The 17,293-nt window shown below is 61.9% G+C and overlaps 2 protein-coding genes across 8 annotated transcripts in view; both read left to right on the top strand.

Moving 5' to 3' along the window:
- The first annotated feature begins 533 nt into the window (after positions 1-533).
- On the top strand, positions 534-12,362 carry PROSER3 (proline and serine rich 3). Of its 6 annotated transcripts, none has more exons than XM_030543343.1 (12): positions 647-778; positions 1,800-1,908; positions 2,256-2,533; positions 2,751-2,893; positions 3,062-3,126; positions 3,462-3,550; positions 3,760-3,890; positions 4,007-4,173; positions 9,328-10,578; positions 10,885-11,062; positions 11,631-11,712; positions 11,872-12,362. In XM_030543343.1, the coding sequence occupies exons 1-12, from the start codon at positions 768-770 to the stop codon at positions 11,939-11,941; spliced, it is 2,574 nt and encodes an 857-aa protein (XP_030399203.1). In that variant the 5' UTR covers positions 647-767; the 3' UTR covers positions 11,942-12,362. The 6 variants fall into 6 exon arrangements, with proteins under 6 accessions (XP_030399206.1, XP_030399203.1, XP_030399202.1 ...); XM_030543342.1 differs by having other exon boundaries at positions 3,062-3,130; positions 3,740-3,890; XM_030543344.1 differs by lacking the exon at positions 3,062-3,126 and having other exon boundaries at positions 3,740-3,890.
- Positions 12,363-13,746: 1,384 nt separating this feature from the next.
- The window catches only part of ARHGAP33 (Rho GTPase activating protein 33), a 67,636-nt gene continuing 64,089 nt past the window's right edge, over positions 13,747-17,293 (top strand). For both annotated transcript variants that reach the window (XM_030543341.1, XM_030543340.1), the window contains exon 1: positions 13,747-13,869. The gene's annotated coding sequence lies outside the window, so the exon portion shown is untranslated. The remainder of the gene's footprint in view (positions 13,870-17,293) is intronic.

Raw genomic sequence — 17,293 nt, 5'->3', positions numbered from 1 at the left:
ATTATCACTTTAAAAGTTTTTTTCCTCCTGCTGATAATAGCTCGTCTCAATCGATTGGCCTCTTAAGAGTTGGTATGGCTACTTCCACCTTTTCATGTTCTCTGTATGTGTATATGTATCTTCTTGCTGTACGTTCCACCCATGCAGCCGAAGAAGTGGGCTGTGGCCCATAGAAGCTTTTGCTCAAACAAATGTGTTAGTCTCTAAGGTGCCCCACCTACTCCTGTTCTTTCTGGGGATACAGACTAACATGGCGGCTATTCTGAAACATCGGCTATGTAATCATGGGACACACAGACACACCCAAGGGCCATTTTTATGGAGTGGCTGGTGGCACGCCGCGCTGCCCCATGGGAGTTGTAGTCAGTGGCGAAATGACTCACGGTAGTTGTAGTCAAAGCATTGCCCCCACGCCAGCGATCACATTGAGCTCGTTAAAAGAGGCGCGGGGCACCATGGGAGCGCAGGCAAGTGGCGCTGTGCCTCATGGGAAGTGTAGTCAGGACCTGCCCTCAGACGCCTGGGCGGCCATTTTGAGCGGCGCGGGGGAAAAAAATCCCGGACAGCGTGGTGCATTGTGGGATACACGCCCAGTTCTCCGCCACCGGCTTTACCCGTCATGCCTGGCGGCCGTTGCTAGGTGACGGCCTAGGCGGCAAGTTCGGTTGGGGGAGGGCGGAGCGTCCCGGAGTTTGCTGGGACAGAGGAGGGAGCCCGGACGCCTGGGTTCCCAATAGCCCGCGGGCCCGCCCCTCGGGCCGGGAAGGATGGAGTCCAGGTACCTCCCTGAGACCCTCCGAGATCGGCCCCGCCCCGGGTCCTCCCGCCTCCGTCCCCCGCCCCGCGGCGGCCAGCAGAGCAGGCTGCGTCCCACCGTGCGCAGGCCGGCGAGGGGGCGCTGCGGGCTGGTGTCGGGGTGTCGGGGGGACTGGGGGGCGCTGCGGTCTGGTCCCGGGGAATGGGGGGCGATGCTGGGGTGGCGATGCTGTGGGGGAGGGGACGGGGGACGCTGCTGGGGGGGCGCTGCTGTCTAGTCCCGGGGAATGGGGGGGCGATGCTGTGGGGGAGGGGACGGGGGATGCTGCTGGGGGGGCGCTGCTGTCTAGTCTCGGGGAATGGGGGGTGATGCTGTGGGGGAGGGGACGGGGGGTGCTGCTGTCTGGTCCCAGGGTGTGGGGGAGACTGGGGTGGTGATGCTGGGAGGGTGATGCTGTCTGGTCCCGGGGAATGGGGGGTGATGCTGGGGGGGGTGCTGCTGTCTGGTCCCAGGGTGTGGGGGGAACTGGGGTGGTGATGCTGGGAGGGTGATGCTGTCTGGTCCCGGGGAATGGGGGGGCGATGCTGGGGGGGAGGGGACGGGGGATGCTGCTGGGGGGGCGCTGTTGTCTAGTCTCGGGGAATGGGGGGTGATGCTGGGGGGGGTGCTGTGGTCTGGTCCCGGGGTGTCGGGGGGACTGGGGGGTGCTGCTGTCTGGTCCCGGGGAATGGGGGGTGATGCTGTGGGGGCGCTGCTGTCTAGTCTCGGGGAATGGGGGGGTGATGCTGTGTGGGGGAGACTGGGGCGGTGATGCTGGGAGGGTGATGCTGTCTGGTCCCTGGGAATAGGGGGCGATGCTGTCGGGGATTGGGGGACTGGAGGGTGATGCCATCTGGTCCCGGGGTGTGTGGGGGACTGGGGGGGCGATGGTGTCTGGTCCTGGGGTGTGGAGGGAATGGGGGGGTGATGTCTGGTCCCAGGGGTGGGGTTGACTGGGGGGAGTGGCTGCCCTGTGCCCTGCTAATTCCCCTTTTCCCTGCAGCACGGCTCTGTTCTCTGTCCAGGGGAGCCCCTTCGCCATGAAGAGCCCAGCCCGGAGCCACTACCACCCCTCACCTACCCGCCTGCCCGGCCCACAGCACCAGTGCATGGTCCGGTGTTGGAAGGCATTGGAGGGCTGGATGGGGGAGCGGGGTCATGCTGTGTTGTGGAGTTTGAGGGGAAGCTGGGTCGGGGTGGGGACTGCAGGGAGGCATTGGGGGTGCTGGGAAAGGCTGTGTTTGGGGGAAGCTGGTTTGGGCTGAGGGGGTGATGCAGAGGGGAGCTGCGTTGCATTAGGGGACTGCAGGGGGGGAGCTGGGTCAGGCAGGGGTAGCTATGGGGAAACCGAGTTGGGCTGTGGAGGTTTTTGGGGGCTGCATTGTGGGAGAGATGGGGATGCAGTTTCTGCCTAGGCTGGCCCGCATTGCTCCCCTGAGCTTTCTCTATTTCTCCCCAGACCCTGAGCCCGGCCCGCCTGCTGACCAGTGTCCCTGCCCTCGCCCCGCACCAGTGGCGACCCCCTGAGCCCACGGCCTCCAGCCCCCCAGATCTCAGCTTCCTGCAGGGTCCCACCTGCTGGGGGACAGCTCTGGACTCGGACTCCACCAACCCCTTCCCCGAATCGTGGCCATCAACCGAGCGCAGCTCCCCTAGCACCCCCCAGGAGTCACCAGCCTTGAGGCTAGGGGGTCCTGGGGCTGCCTCAGCCCAGGATGGGGAGTCCATCATTGCCAAGTGAGCTGCTCCCAGGGCAGTGGGGTCTGGTCATTAAAGCGGGATGTGAGGCTGGGAGCCAGGACTCCTGAGTTCTATCTTAGGTCTGGGAGTGGAGAGGGGTCTAGTGGTTTGATCAGGGGCGGGCAGGGGGGAGGATTGGGAGCCAGGACTCTTGGTTTTAGGCCTGGCTCCAGGCTGGGAGGGTGACCATTAAGACCATCTCCTTTCCCGGCAGGTACATAGAGCGTTTCCGCCATGGGCAGCCGAGCAGCCGCAGCCAGCGCCAAGTGCCCCCCATCTCCACAGCCAGGGAGTTCTGGTGGTTGGAGCCAGCACCTCCCTCTGACAGCTCCACCCCGAAAGGGGGGACAAAGCCAGGTACCCTCCCTTGCTGGGCAGGGATCCCGCACTCCCTAGCTCAGGATCCCTGCTTGGGGGAGGGCACTTAGACTAAGGGGTTCCTACCCCTCCCCTGCTTGAGGTCCCTTTGGGTGGGGAGTTGGTTGGTTCCCTGGTCCCTCCATTAACTGGGCCATCTCCTTACAGACTGTGCCAAACTGGAAGAGGTCAGGCCAGGATGGGTGCTTGTCAGCCCCCCACTGCGCCCCATGGTCAGTAAGTCGCTTGCAGGGAGGCAGAGCTGGGGGGCACCGGGCAGCTACATAGCTAGGGAGAGGGGCAGGCTGGCTCTGGGATGCCCCTGGGACCCTGCCCAGCCCCTCTCTCTCCACTCTGGGGATCCCTCTGCCTCCCGATCCCTGCCCAGCCCCTCTCTATCCACTCTGGGGATCCCACCCCATGCCCAGGACTCTGCCCAGCCCCTCTCTTGGGCCGCAGGGGACCATGTCTCCTGGCTGGCTTTGTGGGGGACAGTTCCTGGTGCTACCAGCCCCCTGGGGCCTGATCGTGGGGCTGTTCCCTGCACTGCACGCTCGCTCTCTTCCAGGGAGCCCCCTCAGACACCTCCCCGCTGGACTCGCCGGACCCCGACAGCCACAGCCTGCAGGAGAGAGCCACCCGGCTGCTGCTGAGAAGGTACTGTCCTGTCACACACACTCTGCACTGGGTATTCCCCCCCCTTACCCCATGGCAGCCTCTTCTCTGCTGTGTACACATCTCCCCCCCGCAACCCCCCCCATGGCACCTACACTGGGTATCCCCCCTCCTGCACACCGGAGAGAGGCAGGATGCCTTCCAACGGACAAACCCTCTGTCCCCTCTAAGCTTGCCTGCTGTTCCTGCAGTGAGTCCTCCCTGAGCAGCACCATCCCCGTCAGTTCTGAGGGGCTGCACTCCACACCTCCATCGAGCACCGCGGACTCAGACCAGGCGCTTCCCAGCCCCTCTCACCTCTCCCTACCGGAGCCCTCCCCAGGTAGGAACCGAGGTACTGGGCCTTTCCCCTCCAGGGGGCACCGGCTCCCATCTTGGCCCAGAGCGGGTTATTCCCTGTCGCTTGTTCCTCCCGTGACACTCTTTATCTTCCTCCAGAGCCCTGGCCTCCTGCCCGTATCCCACAATGCTCCTCTTCCATTCGGCCAGAGGATGACATCCTGTTCCAGTGGCGCCTGCGTCGGAAGATGGAGCAGGCAAGCCAGGCTGACAGGTCACTGCCCCTGCTGGACTGGAGGACTCAGCTGGCCTGGGGCCCAAGGATGGTAGGAGCCCAGGAGTGATTGGGGGTATGATTCTGGGAGACTTGCCTCTCCCAGCAGGGATCATGGGGGCACAGCCATCTGTGGAGCTGTTCCTTGCCCGCCCTGCCTGAGAATGCTGGGCAATTCAATCTACCCTGGGGTCATGTCACGGACTCTCATGCCCCGTGCACTCTCGGCTCTGTAAGGTCCTTGGGAGGAGCTCCCCTCAGCATGACAGCCCTTCTCATGGGTCCACACACTCTCTGGGGGTTAAGCCCTGCGCTTCAGTGCCTCCTGGACCTGCACCTCTCACCCATGCCTCGTCGTGAGCCCCCTCAAGGAGTCCACTCATGCTGGACCCCGGGGTCTTCACACCCAGAGAGAGCAATGCAACCCCGATCTCTACCCTACAGTGACTCCCAGCCAATGTAACACAGGAGGGTTTATTGGGCATCTGAGTCCAGCACAGGCAGTTCTCAGGGATCTTGAACCTGGCCAGTCTCAGTCCTGCTGGGCTGAGGCTGCTCTTTGTCCCCAGCCCAGCAGCCCCCTGGCTGGAACCCCCCCAAGCTGGGGGGACCTACCAGTCACTAAGGTACCCAATCTCCAGGCAGTTGTCGGGGTCCTGACTGCCAGGCGAGGTGACGTGCTTTTCTCCAGCAACAAACTCCCTTCCACCACCTCGTTAAACACACAGCACACAGGGGAACTGAGCCACAGACAGCATTCATGCAAGATACTAGGAAAATCCCCCCGCTTCATCATAGGTCACCCTACTGTCTCTGTGTAACCCCCCACTCAGAGCACCCCTCACCAATTCTTGCACCAGTGACGCTCCCGGGTGAGCCCTTATGTGTGACAGGGCATCATACCATTGTTGCCTTTCCTAGCCACAAACTGCTCAGAGCCCTCTGGTCAGCTCCTGTGTGCGCTGTATTCCCAGCACCCGCCCTGCCACAGCACTGTCCAGCCCGTAGCCCACGCGCTGGACATCATCATCCACTTCTGTGCCCACTGCTCGAGGATGAGAATAAATTGGAGGCGGACTAGAGAAAACCCGCCCAAGAACGACAGATGGAAGCCTGGTCTGCACTACTCGGTTAGGTTGACATAGGCTGTGTTGGGTTGACGTAGCCGTGGAAGTGTCGTTCCTAAGCCCTGGTCTACATTAGAGTTAGGGCGATGCAAGGTAGCCAGTTTATGTGGGCACACAGTTGCTGTTCAGTAACTGCAGCAGCCGTATGCCAATGTAAGTTAGATCAGCGTCATTTTGTAGCATAGTTGCATCCTGAGTCTATAGCTTAATGAAGGGAAGGTGAAGGGGTGACTTATCCCTGTCTGTGAGTGTCTACGTGGGGGAGGAATGTGACATCCTGGGCTCTGCCACCATGCAAGGGCTGGAAGGTGAAGCTAGACCAGGTCAGCCTGGAAATGAGGCATACGGTGAGAGAAGGTAACCACTGGAAGGATTTCCCAAGGAGCGAGGGCATTTGCTGTCACCAGCAACTTTTAGATCAAGGTGGGAGGTTTTTCTAAACACCTGCTTGTCATGTGGGCATAGGATCAGGGCTCCCACATTAGAACTGTCCCTAGGAGGAGCCCCTGCGATGCACCATACACCTAGCTGCAGCCTAGGGAGGCCTTAGGCTGGTGCAGAGAGCTCAGGGTTCAAACATAGCCAGGTCAACCCTGTGACAAAGTGGGAATTTTCCCTTGTTATATTGTATGTGAGTCTTACTGTTCTGCATGAATGCTGTGTGCCTCAGTTTCCCTGTGTATTGCACCAATGTCTTGGTGGTGGGAATAAGGGTGTGTGGCTTGTGAGGGGTGATCTAGCTGCCTATATGGATGCTGTAGCAGCCCCTTCGTAACCTGAGACCCAGGAGGGGGATATTGGCCTGGGAAGCGAGACAAAGGCTGGAGGAGGAGCAATGGGCAGGGCAGGGGTCAGGCAGCTGGAAGTCAGTCTCGTCTGGGCTGGCTTGGGGCACAGCGGGAGGACCAGAGCCCTGACTCTGGGCTTCCCTTCCCCCAAGACAGACTTGGCTGAAAGTCACTGATTTCTGTGCCAACAAGCTCTGTTCTACGTTGTGTTCCTATCGACTAATAGACCTGTTTTACCGACTGGCTGAGAGTCACATCTGACTGTGAAGTTGGGGTGCAGGACCCTCTGGCTTCCACAGGAGCCCCGCCCAGGCGGACTTGCTGCGGGAAGTGCACAGTGTGGAAGGGGATGCTGAATGCTCCGAGGTCAGACCCAGGAAGATCAAAGCTGTGTGAGTGTCTTGCCCTGGAGACAGTCTGCTCAGAGAGAGGAGGCTCCCCCAGAGCCCTGACTGGCTTCATAGGGAGTAGTTCCAGAGCATTGCCTGGTGACTCTATGACAAACCTCAAGCCCAGCCACATTGTAATGAACCTCACATTCCACCCCTGTCTGTCTGAACATCCAACTGACGTGGTCAGGTCCCGGGGAGGGCCCCAGAACCCTCCAGCAGCCAAGGCTTTATTCCCCCCACCTCACACTTTCCCTGTCCTCCAGCTGGGTCTCTGCTCTGCTCCCTGTGGAGAGGTGGGGAAATCCCGCTCTGGGACGCAGCCACGGCCTGCTGACCTCTTGCCATTGTCTTCTAGGCTTTTTCATTGACACAGGGCCTGCCTTGGCCAGTCCTTTTGAAGGACCTGGCCTCCCTTCATACCTTTGTCTCCTCTTCCAGCCCACTCTGACAGCAAACAAGCCTTTTCCACTGTCATGGAGTCACAATTTGGGTGCTCTGGAACTGATCTGTATGAGGGTCGGCCCAGACTCTCCCTGCAGGGGCCCTTCCACCAGAGCAAGAAGCATCTTCAGCTTCAGCACTTCCTGGGGCTGATCTCGGAGCGTTCGGCCCCCTGTTCACCCTGTGAGCTCCCTGGAGCAAGTCCACCTGGAAGGGCACCTGGGGACCCTCACCCCCCCCAAGGGCCCTGCACCCTGTCACAGAGTGTGGGGGAGTCCGGCCCTGCACCCCTCTTCCTGGGACCCACAGTGACTCTCAGCCAGCCAGTAAAACAGAAGGTTTATTGGACAACAGGAACACAGGTTACAGCAGAGCTTGCAGGCACAGTCAGGACCCCTCCACCGAGTCCTTCTGGGCTTTCAGGGTGCTTGGATTCTAGCTAGGATACCCTGAATTCCGCCCATCCAGCCCCAAGCCCAAACTCAAAACTGCTTCCCTCCTGCCACTCCCTTCCTTTGTCCCCTTCCCGGGCAAAGGTGTTGACCTTTCCCCCCCCCTTACCTAGCTCAGGTTACAGGCCCTGGCATCGTCCATCCCCTAAAGTCCTCCCCTGCTCTCCCACTTCCCACACAGACAGTCCCTACTGCATCACACACCCACAGTCACAGGGATTCAGCCAGTGTGTGACACGGGAGGTTTATTCGTCATTGGGAACACAACCTAGGACAGATCTTGTTAGCACAGAAATCAGGAATGTTGTTTCAATCGAGTTCATCTGGGGTGCGGGGTGGGGCAGAGCCCTGGGCTCTACTGGCCCACCCTCAGTCCCAAACCAGGAGACTGATCCTTTCAGCTGCCCATTGCTCCCTCTCCTTCCTTAGTCTCTTTCCTGGGCCAGCAGGTCCCCTGGTCTTGCACCAGCACCTCGGGCTGGTTCCTGCAGAGGAGGCGGCCTGGCCATCAGTTGCCAGGATACAGCGTGTGGGCCGTTCTCTGCAGCCCACCAGCAGTCACACCTGCCCTCTAGGGGTCTCTGCAACGATCACACCCCCTTATCCCACCACCTAGATACTTTAGTATATCGGGCAGGGGTGGGCAAACATTTTGGCCTGAGGGCCATATCTGGGTATGAAAATTGTAGGGCAGGCCATGAATGCTCACGAAATTGGGGGGTGAGGGGTCTGGTCAAGAGTGCAGGCTCGGGGGTGGGGCCAGGGATGAAGGGCTTGGGGTGCAGGAGGGGGTTGGGGGTTGAGCAAAGGGTTTCGGAATATGGGAGGAGGCTCTGGGCTGGGAATGAGCGGTTTGGGGTATGCGGGGACTCGGCTGGGACGGGTTCGGAGGGCAGGAGGGGGATCAGGGCTTGGGCAGGGGGTTGAGGCGCGGGAGGTGGTATGGGGTGCAGGCTCCAGGTGGTGCTTACCTCAACCAGCTCCCAGAAGCAGCGGCACGTCCCTTCTCCGGCTCCTACGCAGAGGTGCAGCACCAGCCAGGTAGCTCTGTATGCTGCCCCATCTGTAGGCGCCGCTCTTGTGGCCAATGATTGCTGCAGAGCCGGCACTTGGTGCGGGGGAAGCATGTGGAGCCCCTTGAGGGGACATGCTGCTGTTTCTGGGAGCCATGTGCGGAAATGGGCATGTCCTGCTCCCTGGTGGGAGCTCAAGGGCCGGATTAAAAGGTGTAACAAGCTGGTCACGGGCCGTAGTTTGCCAACTCCAATGTAGGGGAAGCTGAGACACACACAGTATTCAGAGAAAACATTAAGAATGTTCCCATTTCTTCCCATCCTCCCACCGGGTAACAATGCATCATATGGGGACACTGAGGCACACATCATCATAAAAATATGACAGAAAATTCTCCTGTTGCCACGCAGCTCGAGGAATTCTTCAGGGCAAGTCTCGGGTTGTGTTACACGGGGGGCCAGACTGCATGATCACTATGTTCCCTTCTGGCCTTGGGATCTAGGAATCTGTAGCAACTCTTAGCTCCGCACAAGCAACCTCATCAGTCTGTGAGTCCCTCCCTTGTCCAGCTTGGGCCCTTGGGCTGGGCTTCCCATCGCAGGTGAGCAGCCGACAGCGGGTTTCCCTTCGGGCTGCTCTGGAGGGTGCCTTCCCCATCAGCTGAGCATCTCCTAGGGACCTCCAATCATAGAATATCAGGGTTAGAAGGGACCTCAGGAGGTATCTAGTCCAACCCCCTGCTCAAAGCAGGACCAATTCCCAACTTAACCAACCCCAAGCTGGGGTTGGCTGGCCCGCTGGTTTGGAGAGCACCTTGAGCTTGTAGCATTTCCCAGGGTTCCATCAGGTGGGTCTCCTAGCAAAATTGATCCTGTGGTGATGCACAAACGTTTGTGTTTTTAATGCAGCGAGCTCTGGTGATACTTAATGTTATTCGAGGATATTGCAGGCAATGCCCCTTCATCGGCACACCTCTCCCCTTATTCCTGCAGGGCCATGGGGCGTGCATGGCACATCCTGGCGTTGGGCTGCTGCCAGGGGCAGGAGATGGTGCTGCATTCCCAGCACCTGCTGCCCAGCCAGAAGTCAGATCTGGCCTGGAGTGGGCACCAGGATCCTCTGCTCTTCGCCAAGAGATGAGGCACCCCCTGGAGGTGCCCTTCCTGAGTGCTAAACCAGCTGTGGGGCAGAACCCCATAGCTGTCCACGTCCTGGGGCAGCTGGCATCTGCTGCCACCCCCTCCAGCACACCACAGCCTGAGGGAGATGGAGGAGGAGCTGCAGAGAGGTGGAGCTCCAAGGATGCTCGGCAGGGAATGGGACCAGCGGAACATCCCGCCTCCCAGGTTTCTCAGCAGGGAGCGGGACTGGCAGAGCAGCCCATCTCCCAGGATGCTCGGCGGGCAGCAGGACCATCGGAGCAGCCTGTCTCCCAGGATGCTCGGTGGGGAGTGGGACTGGCGGAGCAGCCTGTCTTGCAGGATGCTCAGTGGGCAGCAGGACCATCTGAGCGGTTTGTTCCGCATGATGCTCGGTGGGCACTGGGACAGGCGGAGCGGCACAGCTCCCGGGATGCTCGGCGGGCAGCAGGACCAGCAGAGCGGCACGGCTCCCGGGATGCTCGACGGGCAGCAGGACCAGCAGAGCGGCACGGCTCCCGGGATGCTCGACGGGCAGCAGAACCAGCGGAGCGGCACAGCTCCCGGGATGCTCAGAGGGCAGCAGGACCGGCAGAGCGGCACGGCTCCCGGGATGCTCAGCGGGCAGCAGGACCGGCAGGGCGGCACGGCTCCCAGGATGTTCGACAGGCAGCAGAACCAGCGGAGCGGCACGGCTCCCGGGATACTCGACGGGCAGCAGAACCAGCGGAGCGGCATGGCTCCCGGGATGCTCGACGGGCAGCAGGACCGGCGGAGCGGCACAGCTCCCGGGATGTTCGACGGGCAGCAGAACCAGCGGAGCGGCACGGCTCCCGGGATACTCGACGGGCAGCAGGACCGGCGGAGCGGCACAGCTCCCGGGATACTCGGTGGGCAGCAGGACCGGCGGAGTGGCACAGCTCCCGGGATGCTCAGCAGGGAGCCTGGGCAGTGGGTGTGGCACAGCACATGCCTAAAGAGACCGAGCGGCCTTCCAAGCCTCAGCTGCGGCGAGGCAGAGCTGCCACGGAGCCAGAGGCAACCCCCAGCTGGAGCAGGAGAGGCAGGAAGGGGGAATCATCCATCCACGGTGTCCTGGGGCAGGTGCAGTACCCAGAGAGAGCCTGGCTGTGGGGAGTGGGGTGGGGGCACAGGCTATGGAGGGAGCTCCTCTCCCAGCAAGGGGTACTGTGGGGGGCAGGAGTGCGTGGGGAGCACCTGACCTCCCAGCAGAGAAGGATGGGGCAGGGGTGCTGGCTGGGGGGAGTGGGGTGGGGTGGGGGGCTGGCAGGGTAAGGGAGTGGGTTTGAGGTACTGGCTGTAGGCGCAGGCTGTGGGAACACAATAGTGGTGTGGGCTGGGGGTGCAGACCTCAGGGCAAGTGACCTCCCATATCTCTCTCTTTCCCAGGTGATCTCTGAGAGGCTGTTCTCCTCCCCAGCATCCCACTCTCCCACCAGGGGATGCCAGTCAGGGGAGGGAGCAGTCTCCCCTCCAGAGCAGAGTGCAGCAGAGAAGCTCCCAGCCCCTGATTCCCAGCACCCACAGCTGCTGCAGCTGGCGGTTCAGCTGCTAGAGGAGGCGGAGGGTGAGGGGGTGCAGGGGATGGCTGGCAGCCCAGGTAGGGAAGAGAGGGCTGGTGCGGGGGCACAGTGAGGAGTGGCAGCAGAAAGTGGGAGTTCTCATTTCAGGTCTCATTTCAGGCTGGGAGGGGAGGGGCTCTGAGCAGGGCTAGGGAGGGATCTAGCCAGGGTTCCAGTGGAGGTGGGGGCTGGGGGGAACTGGATGGGATCTTGGGGGTGGCGGATTTTGCTGGGGTCTGGGTGGGGTAGGGGTGTGTGTGGGCACAGATGGGATTTGGGGCGACCTGGCTGAGGTGTGAGTGGGGCAGGTGGGATTTGGGGGAACCTGGCTGGGGTGTGCATGGGGGCAGGTGGGATATGGGAGGACCTGGCTGGGGTGTGAGTGGGGCAGGTGGGATTTGGGGGAACCTGGCTGGGGTGTGCATGGGGGCAGGTGGGATATGGGAGGACCTGGCTGGGGTGTGAGTGGGGCAGGTGGGATTTGGGGGAACCTGGCTGAGGTGTGCATGGGGGCAGGTGGGATATGGGAGGACCTGGCTGGGGTGTGAGCTGGGCTCTCTCTGTCACCCCCAGAATCAGATGGCACTGAATTCGAGGAGGATCCACTGCTGGAGGTGCTGCGGGGCCAGCGGGAGGATCTGTGCAGCCAGCTCCGGTAATTACCTGGCACAACACTAGGGGGTGCTGTGGGGCAGGGCAGAGGATGGCTGCTGTGGCCATGGGGCAGCTGCCCTACCCCAGAGCTGGCCTGCCTAGCTCGGAGATGCAGCTGTCCGGGGCACACAGTGCTAATTTGTGCTCTCTCACTCCCCAGGGCCGTCGACATCGCAGTGTCCAGGCTCATGTCTCAGGGCTTGGCTGAGCCACTCGGCTGCCCCCACTGACGGTCTCTGGGTCTCCCTCCCTCCTGGCCCTGCTCTGTCTGGAATCGGCCTGGGGGGGCTGTTAACAATATTCTGAGCCGGGGTGACTAGCTGTGAGTCCACGTGCCCCCATCTCAGGGCCGAGTCAGCCCAGAGCCAGAGGCGGGCAAATCTGCTAGCTCCCCTCAGGCCAGATAGGCTACCTAGTGCCGCCTGCACCTCAGCCAGGACCTCGCATCCCTTGGGGGTGGGTCATTGGCTCAGTGGGGACACAGTAGGGAGCGAGGTGGGAGCGCTGGCTGTGGGCGGAGCTCCCAGCCCCCCAGCTTGGCCCAGCGGGGGGTGCTCTAGGGCACAGGAGCTGTTCCCTGGCCAGGTGTGGATGGTTTTTGCTGTTTTCTTAGACAATGTAATAAAAGTGGGTTTGCTAATTGGCATGGGATGGGCTTGTCTGCAGCCGGCTCTGTGATGTGGAAATGGGGTCTAGGGGGTGCCAGCTCCCATCCAGCCCCATGATGGGGGGCTGGCTGGCTGGCTCAGGGGGCAGGAAATGGGGCACAGAGTCTTTCCCCTCTAGAGGGCACTGGCTCCCATCAGGCCCATGGCGGGAGGCTGGCTGGCTCAGGGGTAGGGAATGTGGCAGAAGGCCTTTCCTCTCTAGGGAGTTTGCCGCCCCCTCCCCCCCTCCCCCCCCAGAGCTGGTGCTCCCTAGTGGGGAAGCCCCATGTCTCATCCTGTGCTGCTTCCCAGGTGAGGAAGCCTGGCCTTCTGCCCAGCCCCCTGTGCCCAGCTCTGGCTCTCCCTGGCCCGGGGCCAGCGCCTGTGTCAGGCCAGCAAGTGCCGGCTCCTGGCTCCCCCATCCCCTCATAATCAGCCTTTTGTATGTCCAGTCCTCAATGGCCGTGTGTGTGTGCTGTCTACCCTATGACCCCGACCCCACAGGGCACCGCAAAGCCAAGGGCTCTGCTCCCTGCCCCATGGCAACTGCATTCTGCCAGGGCAGCTCTGCTGGGGGGAACTGGTTAGTGGGCGCTGACTGAGGGGGCTGTGAGGCACTGCCTTGGCTGGGGGTGTACCCCAGTGCCCCCTCTTGGAGAGTGGGGTGTGTACACACACACACACCTCACTGCCTTCTGCTGGCTGGGATACCAGCTGCATTGCTGTGTGTCCTGCACCCTGTCCCGCCAGCAGCAGAGGGGGATTCTCCTCTGCTCCATCCACCTCTAGTCCAGCAGAGTGATCCCTTCCCCCCAGCGCTCTGAGGCTGGACCCAGCTCAGCCCCATGCTCAGGAAGTGAGTGTGAGCTGGAGGCTAAATCGGGCTCCCGGCTCTTCGGCCCCAGCGGCCTGCAAACAGGAAGTGGGACCCAGCAGCATTGGGGAGGGGGTGGGGGCAGTTCCTGTCCCCACGGCTACTGTGGGGAGGATGACAGGGGACCTACAGCCCCCTGCTGTCCCAGCTTCCCCCCGCACCCAGCCCTGCATGTGCCCCTCAATCCAAACCTGCAGCCCCCTGCCGTCCCAGCCTCCCTCCCCCGCCAGCCCTGCTGGTGCCCTTAAATCCCAACCCTCAGCACCCATTGGTGGTCTAACTGGGGGGACTGGCTGGCTGCCAGGGGAGGAGGGGGGCTTTCCCTCTAGGGACACCAGCCCCAACCCGGCCCCAGGGTGGGGGCTGGAAAGCTCGGTGCCATGTCCTGATGCTGCCTGTTGCCCCCAGCCCTCTGGTGTGTGTTGTGCCCAGGGCAGCTCCTTGCAGGCAGCCCAGGAGGAACCGCTCAGCAACTCGACTTCCCCTTTCAACAGCGCGACAATGTGGTTTAACCTGCGGGTTCCAGCTTCCTGCGCTGGGCGGCCCGAGGCAGTGCAGAGTCACAGCTCTGCCAGAGCCCCCAGGCCCCACGCTGGAGCCCCCCGGACTCCCGGACACGGGCTCTGAGCCCCCACAGGTAGGAGGGTCTGGGGGGATCCCGCCAGTGCCCCAAATGCCTGGGTCCCATAGGCTGGGCAGCGCCAACTGCAGAGTCCCCTGGGGGCGGAGACACCACCTAAGTCCGAGGGATCCCGGAGTGCTTGTTCAGTGGGGGCCTTCCCACTCTGTCGCTTCCTGGCTCACTCCCCGCTCAATTGGGCTGCCACCTGTACCCATTTGCACCAGGGGCTCTTGCTGTCCATCGGGTCAGTGCCTGGCTGGTCTCCTTCCCATGCAGCCCTTCGCTCCCCTCCTGCACATGCCCCTCCATCCACTCTGCCGCCCACCCCCTCCATCCATCCACCCGCGTCTCCCCATGCGCCCCATCCATCCAACTGCCCCCCTCACACGCCCCCACCATCCATCCACCTTCCCCTCCCCACGCACCCACTCCACCTTTGTGAACTGGTTTGGGACAGGAGAGACCCCAGAGGCTTGGAAAAGGGAAACATTTCATCTGTCTGTGCATAGGGACAACCCAGGAGCTCCTAGACCAGCCCAGGGGAGAGAATGGACACTCTCATTGGCCCCTAGCAGGTGGGGTGGTGAGACGTGGCCGTCCAGGGCACATGGATTTGTCCAGAACAAATCACATCCCTGACCCACTCTCCTCCGACAGGGCCCAGCCTTGGGGCAAGGGGGGCGATTGACATGAGCTATCTCCCCTTCAGTGAGGCTGTTGATATTGCCCCATGTGACCTCCTAAGCAAACCAGGGCCATGCAGCCTAGCTGAGTCTGCTAGGGGGCAGGTGCCCATTCCCAGGGGGTCGTGTCGGTTGGCAGCGAGGGGCCCACCAGGATCAGCCCTGGGCTAATGGCAGTTTGTAGCGTTTGTGGACAGTACCCAGCCAAACGAGATGTCATCAGAGTAATACTAGTGCCAAGCCAGCGCCTGTTGTCCTGGCTGGGTCAGCAGGGGCCTGGGAGCCAGACAGGAGCACCCCTGCAGCCGCGCTGAGGAGGCCTGAGTTGGCATCCTGGGTCCGGTTCTGGGCCCTGTGCAAGGGGGGTGAACCAGCAGCTGGCAAAGCCCCAAGGAAAGCAGCAAAGGAGGAAAGGTCTGGACCCCTGGGCAAGGAGGAGAGACTGAAACCTGGGGCTGGGAGGCTGGAGCTGAGACACCGGCTCTGGCGTGTTGTGCAGAGGGGCAGCCAGGCCTCTTGGCAGGACGAGGTGCAAAGGGCGGCAGTGCCGCGAGGCCGGCTTAGGTTGCACATTGCATGCAAGGAGTATGGCAGGTGCCATGGGGTGGGCACGGGGACCTCAGCAGGGGGCCCCGGCGCAGGAGGCGTCTCAAAGCAGGTCAAACAAAGCCCAGGCTGGGCTGGATGTCCTCTCCAGGTCCCTTCCAGCCCCACATTGCTATGGGTCTATGATCCCTCCGTCTGCCCCCCTCCACACTTCTGCTATCCTCCCACCAATCTGTACTGCCCCACATGCACCCTCCACCCACCCCTCCCTCCATCTGCCTCCCAAGTGCACCCTCCATTCTTCCCCACACACATCCTCTACCCCTCCGTCCAGCCATCCTTCCCCACACCCACGCCCTCCGCCTGCCCACATGAAGCTGGCTGGCTGTCCATCTGCATGTACACTTGTACACTCCCACATTGGCCCTGCTCCCAGATGCTTGCCAGAGCCACTCTGGCTCCTGATGCAGCTTCCTCTTGCCTCCCTGGGCCACATGGGGCCCCACTCCCTGGGACTGGGGTTTCCCTCCACCCCACGTCTGTGCAGCTGGCATCTGTGTGTGTGCGTGTGACCACTGCCCCCCTTTACAGGGGATGAGCCCAGCTCTGTGAGCTGCCCCCTGCTGGAGGGGCTGACTCCCCATCCCTATGTGTGTCGGTCACTCACTGACTCCCAGCCCCTCTCCGACTCCTGCATGGGGGTCCTTTCTCCCCCAGCCTCCTGAGGAAGCCCCAGCCCAGCTGTCAGCCCATCTGCCTTCCCAGCAGGCAGCGAGTGGGGAGGGAAATCCCTTGTCCCCGCCCTCTCCCAACACAGCCTTTTTTTTGCTCTCTCCTTTCCCACCCTCCCCACTTGCACTTCCCCCTCGGCCTGTCTCTTCCTTGTGCATTTCCCTCCCTGCCCTCTGCCGCCAAGAGCACCAGGAGGGAAACAGTGAATGTCAGGGACACTGGACTTTGGAGATCATGGAGGGGCAGGCCAGCTTCCCTTCCCCTCCCCACCTAGCGATAGGCTCAGGCTCTCTGCAGACCCAGGCAGTGTTGCAGGGTTGGTCACACACAGGCAGCTCCCCCTTCTCCTAGCGACAGGCACAGGCTCTCTGCAGACCCAGGCAGTGTTGCAGGGTTGGTCACACACAGGCAGCTCCCCCTTCTCCTAGCGACAGGCACAGGCTCTCCGCAGACCCAGGCAGCCTCTATCCCAACCACTAAGGCCAGAAGCTTTAGCATTCCATGAAAGCTGAAGCTCTGTGGGACATGATGGCACCAGTACAGCCACAGACCACGTTGGAGGTGACGGAGCCAGCTCCCAACTGCGAATCACAACCAGCGGGCTTGGGGGGCAGGGACTGGGCATGGGACCTTTCCCCTCCAGGGGGCACCAGCTTCAATCCAGCCCCAGCCTGTGCTAGGGGATGTTGCTGTCTGACCCCCAAGTCTTGCTCCATCTCTAAGCTTGGCACGGAGGGGCACTGTGCACATGACGGTGGAACAGACCAGCCAGGCCCACGGACATACCTGGCAGAGCCCCACAGTGCTACGACCCCACCCCTGCTCTGTGAAACCCGCTGCCCTGCTTGGCGAGTCTCAGTCCAGCTGGGGCTGCCCTGGCGATGATCTCGCAGCCTTGGGCTGGGCAGGGAGGTGGGTAGAAAACCTCCAGAACAGCGGGTGGGCTGCAGGGGGTGCGCTCCCCATGCAGTCAAGGCTGGCCTCAGTGTGGCACCCCTGGGCGGCTCTTCCTCAGCTGCCCCACCCCAGAGGTGGCTGCATCTCATCTGTAGGCGAGCCATCTCTGTAGAATTATTTGTTGCTGTTCCCTGGGTGCCCTGCCCCAGAGGTAGCTGCATCTCAGTGCCAGGCGAGCCATCTATGTAGGCAGTGGTGCTGGACTGCTGATAAAGAGGACAGTTGTGGCAAACACAAACGGCGTCCTAGTGCAAAAGGCAAGGGGAGAGTGCATGGTGGGGGCAGAGTAGCTTCATGCACTGGGCACAGGTGAGTGCCCAGGAGGATGTAGGTCAGGGGTGGGCAAACTACAGCCTGTGGGCCAGATCCGGCCTGCCAGCTGTTTTAATCTGGCCCTCCAGTTCCCGCTGGGGAGCGGGGTCTGGGGCTTGCCCCGCTCCAACCAGGGAGCAGGGTTGGGGGCCACTCCATGCGACTCCTGGAAGCAATGGCAAGGCCCCCCTCGCTATGCTCTGCATGCT

Source organism: Gopherus evgoodei, unplaced genomic scaffold, assembly GCF_007399415.2.
Source record: "Gopherus evgoodei ecotype Sinaloan lineage unplaced genomic scaffold, rGopEvg1_v1.p scaffold_31_arrow_ctg1, whole genome shotgun sequence".
NCBI lineage: Eukaryota > Metazoa > Chordata > Testudines > Testudinidae > Gopherus > Gopherus evgoodei.
This window is presented reverse-complemented; position numbering and strand designations above follow the sequence as displayed.

Excerpts from the sequence above, each read along its gene's own strand:
- PROSER3 (XM_030543342.1), top strand. Across the intron at positions 2,534-2,750 it reads GGGGAGTCCATCATTGCCAA|GTACATAGAGCGTTTCCGCC; the intron begins GTGAGCTGCTCC and ends CTTTCCCGGCAG. Across the intron at positions 10,579-10,884 it reads TCCACGGTGTCCTGGGGCAG|GTGATCTCTGAGAGGCTGTT; the intron begins GTGCAGTACCCA and ends TCTCTTTCCCAG.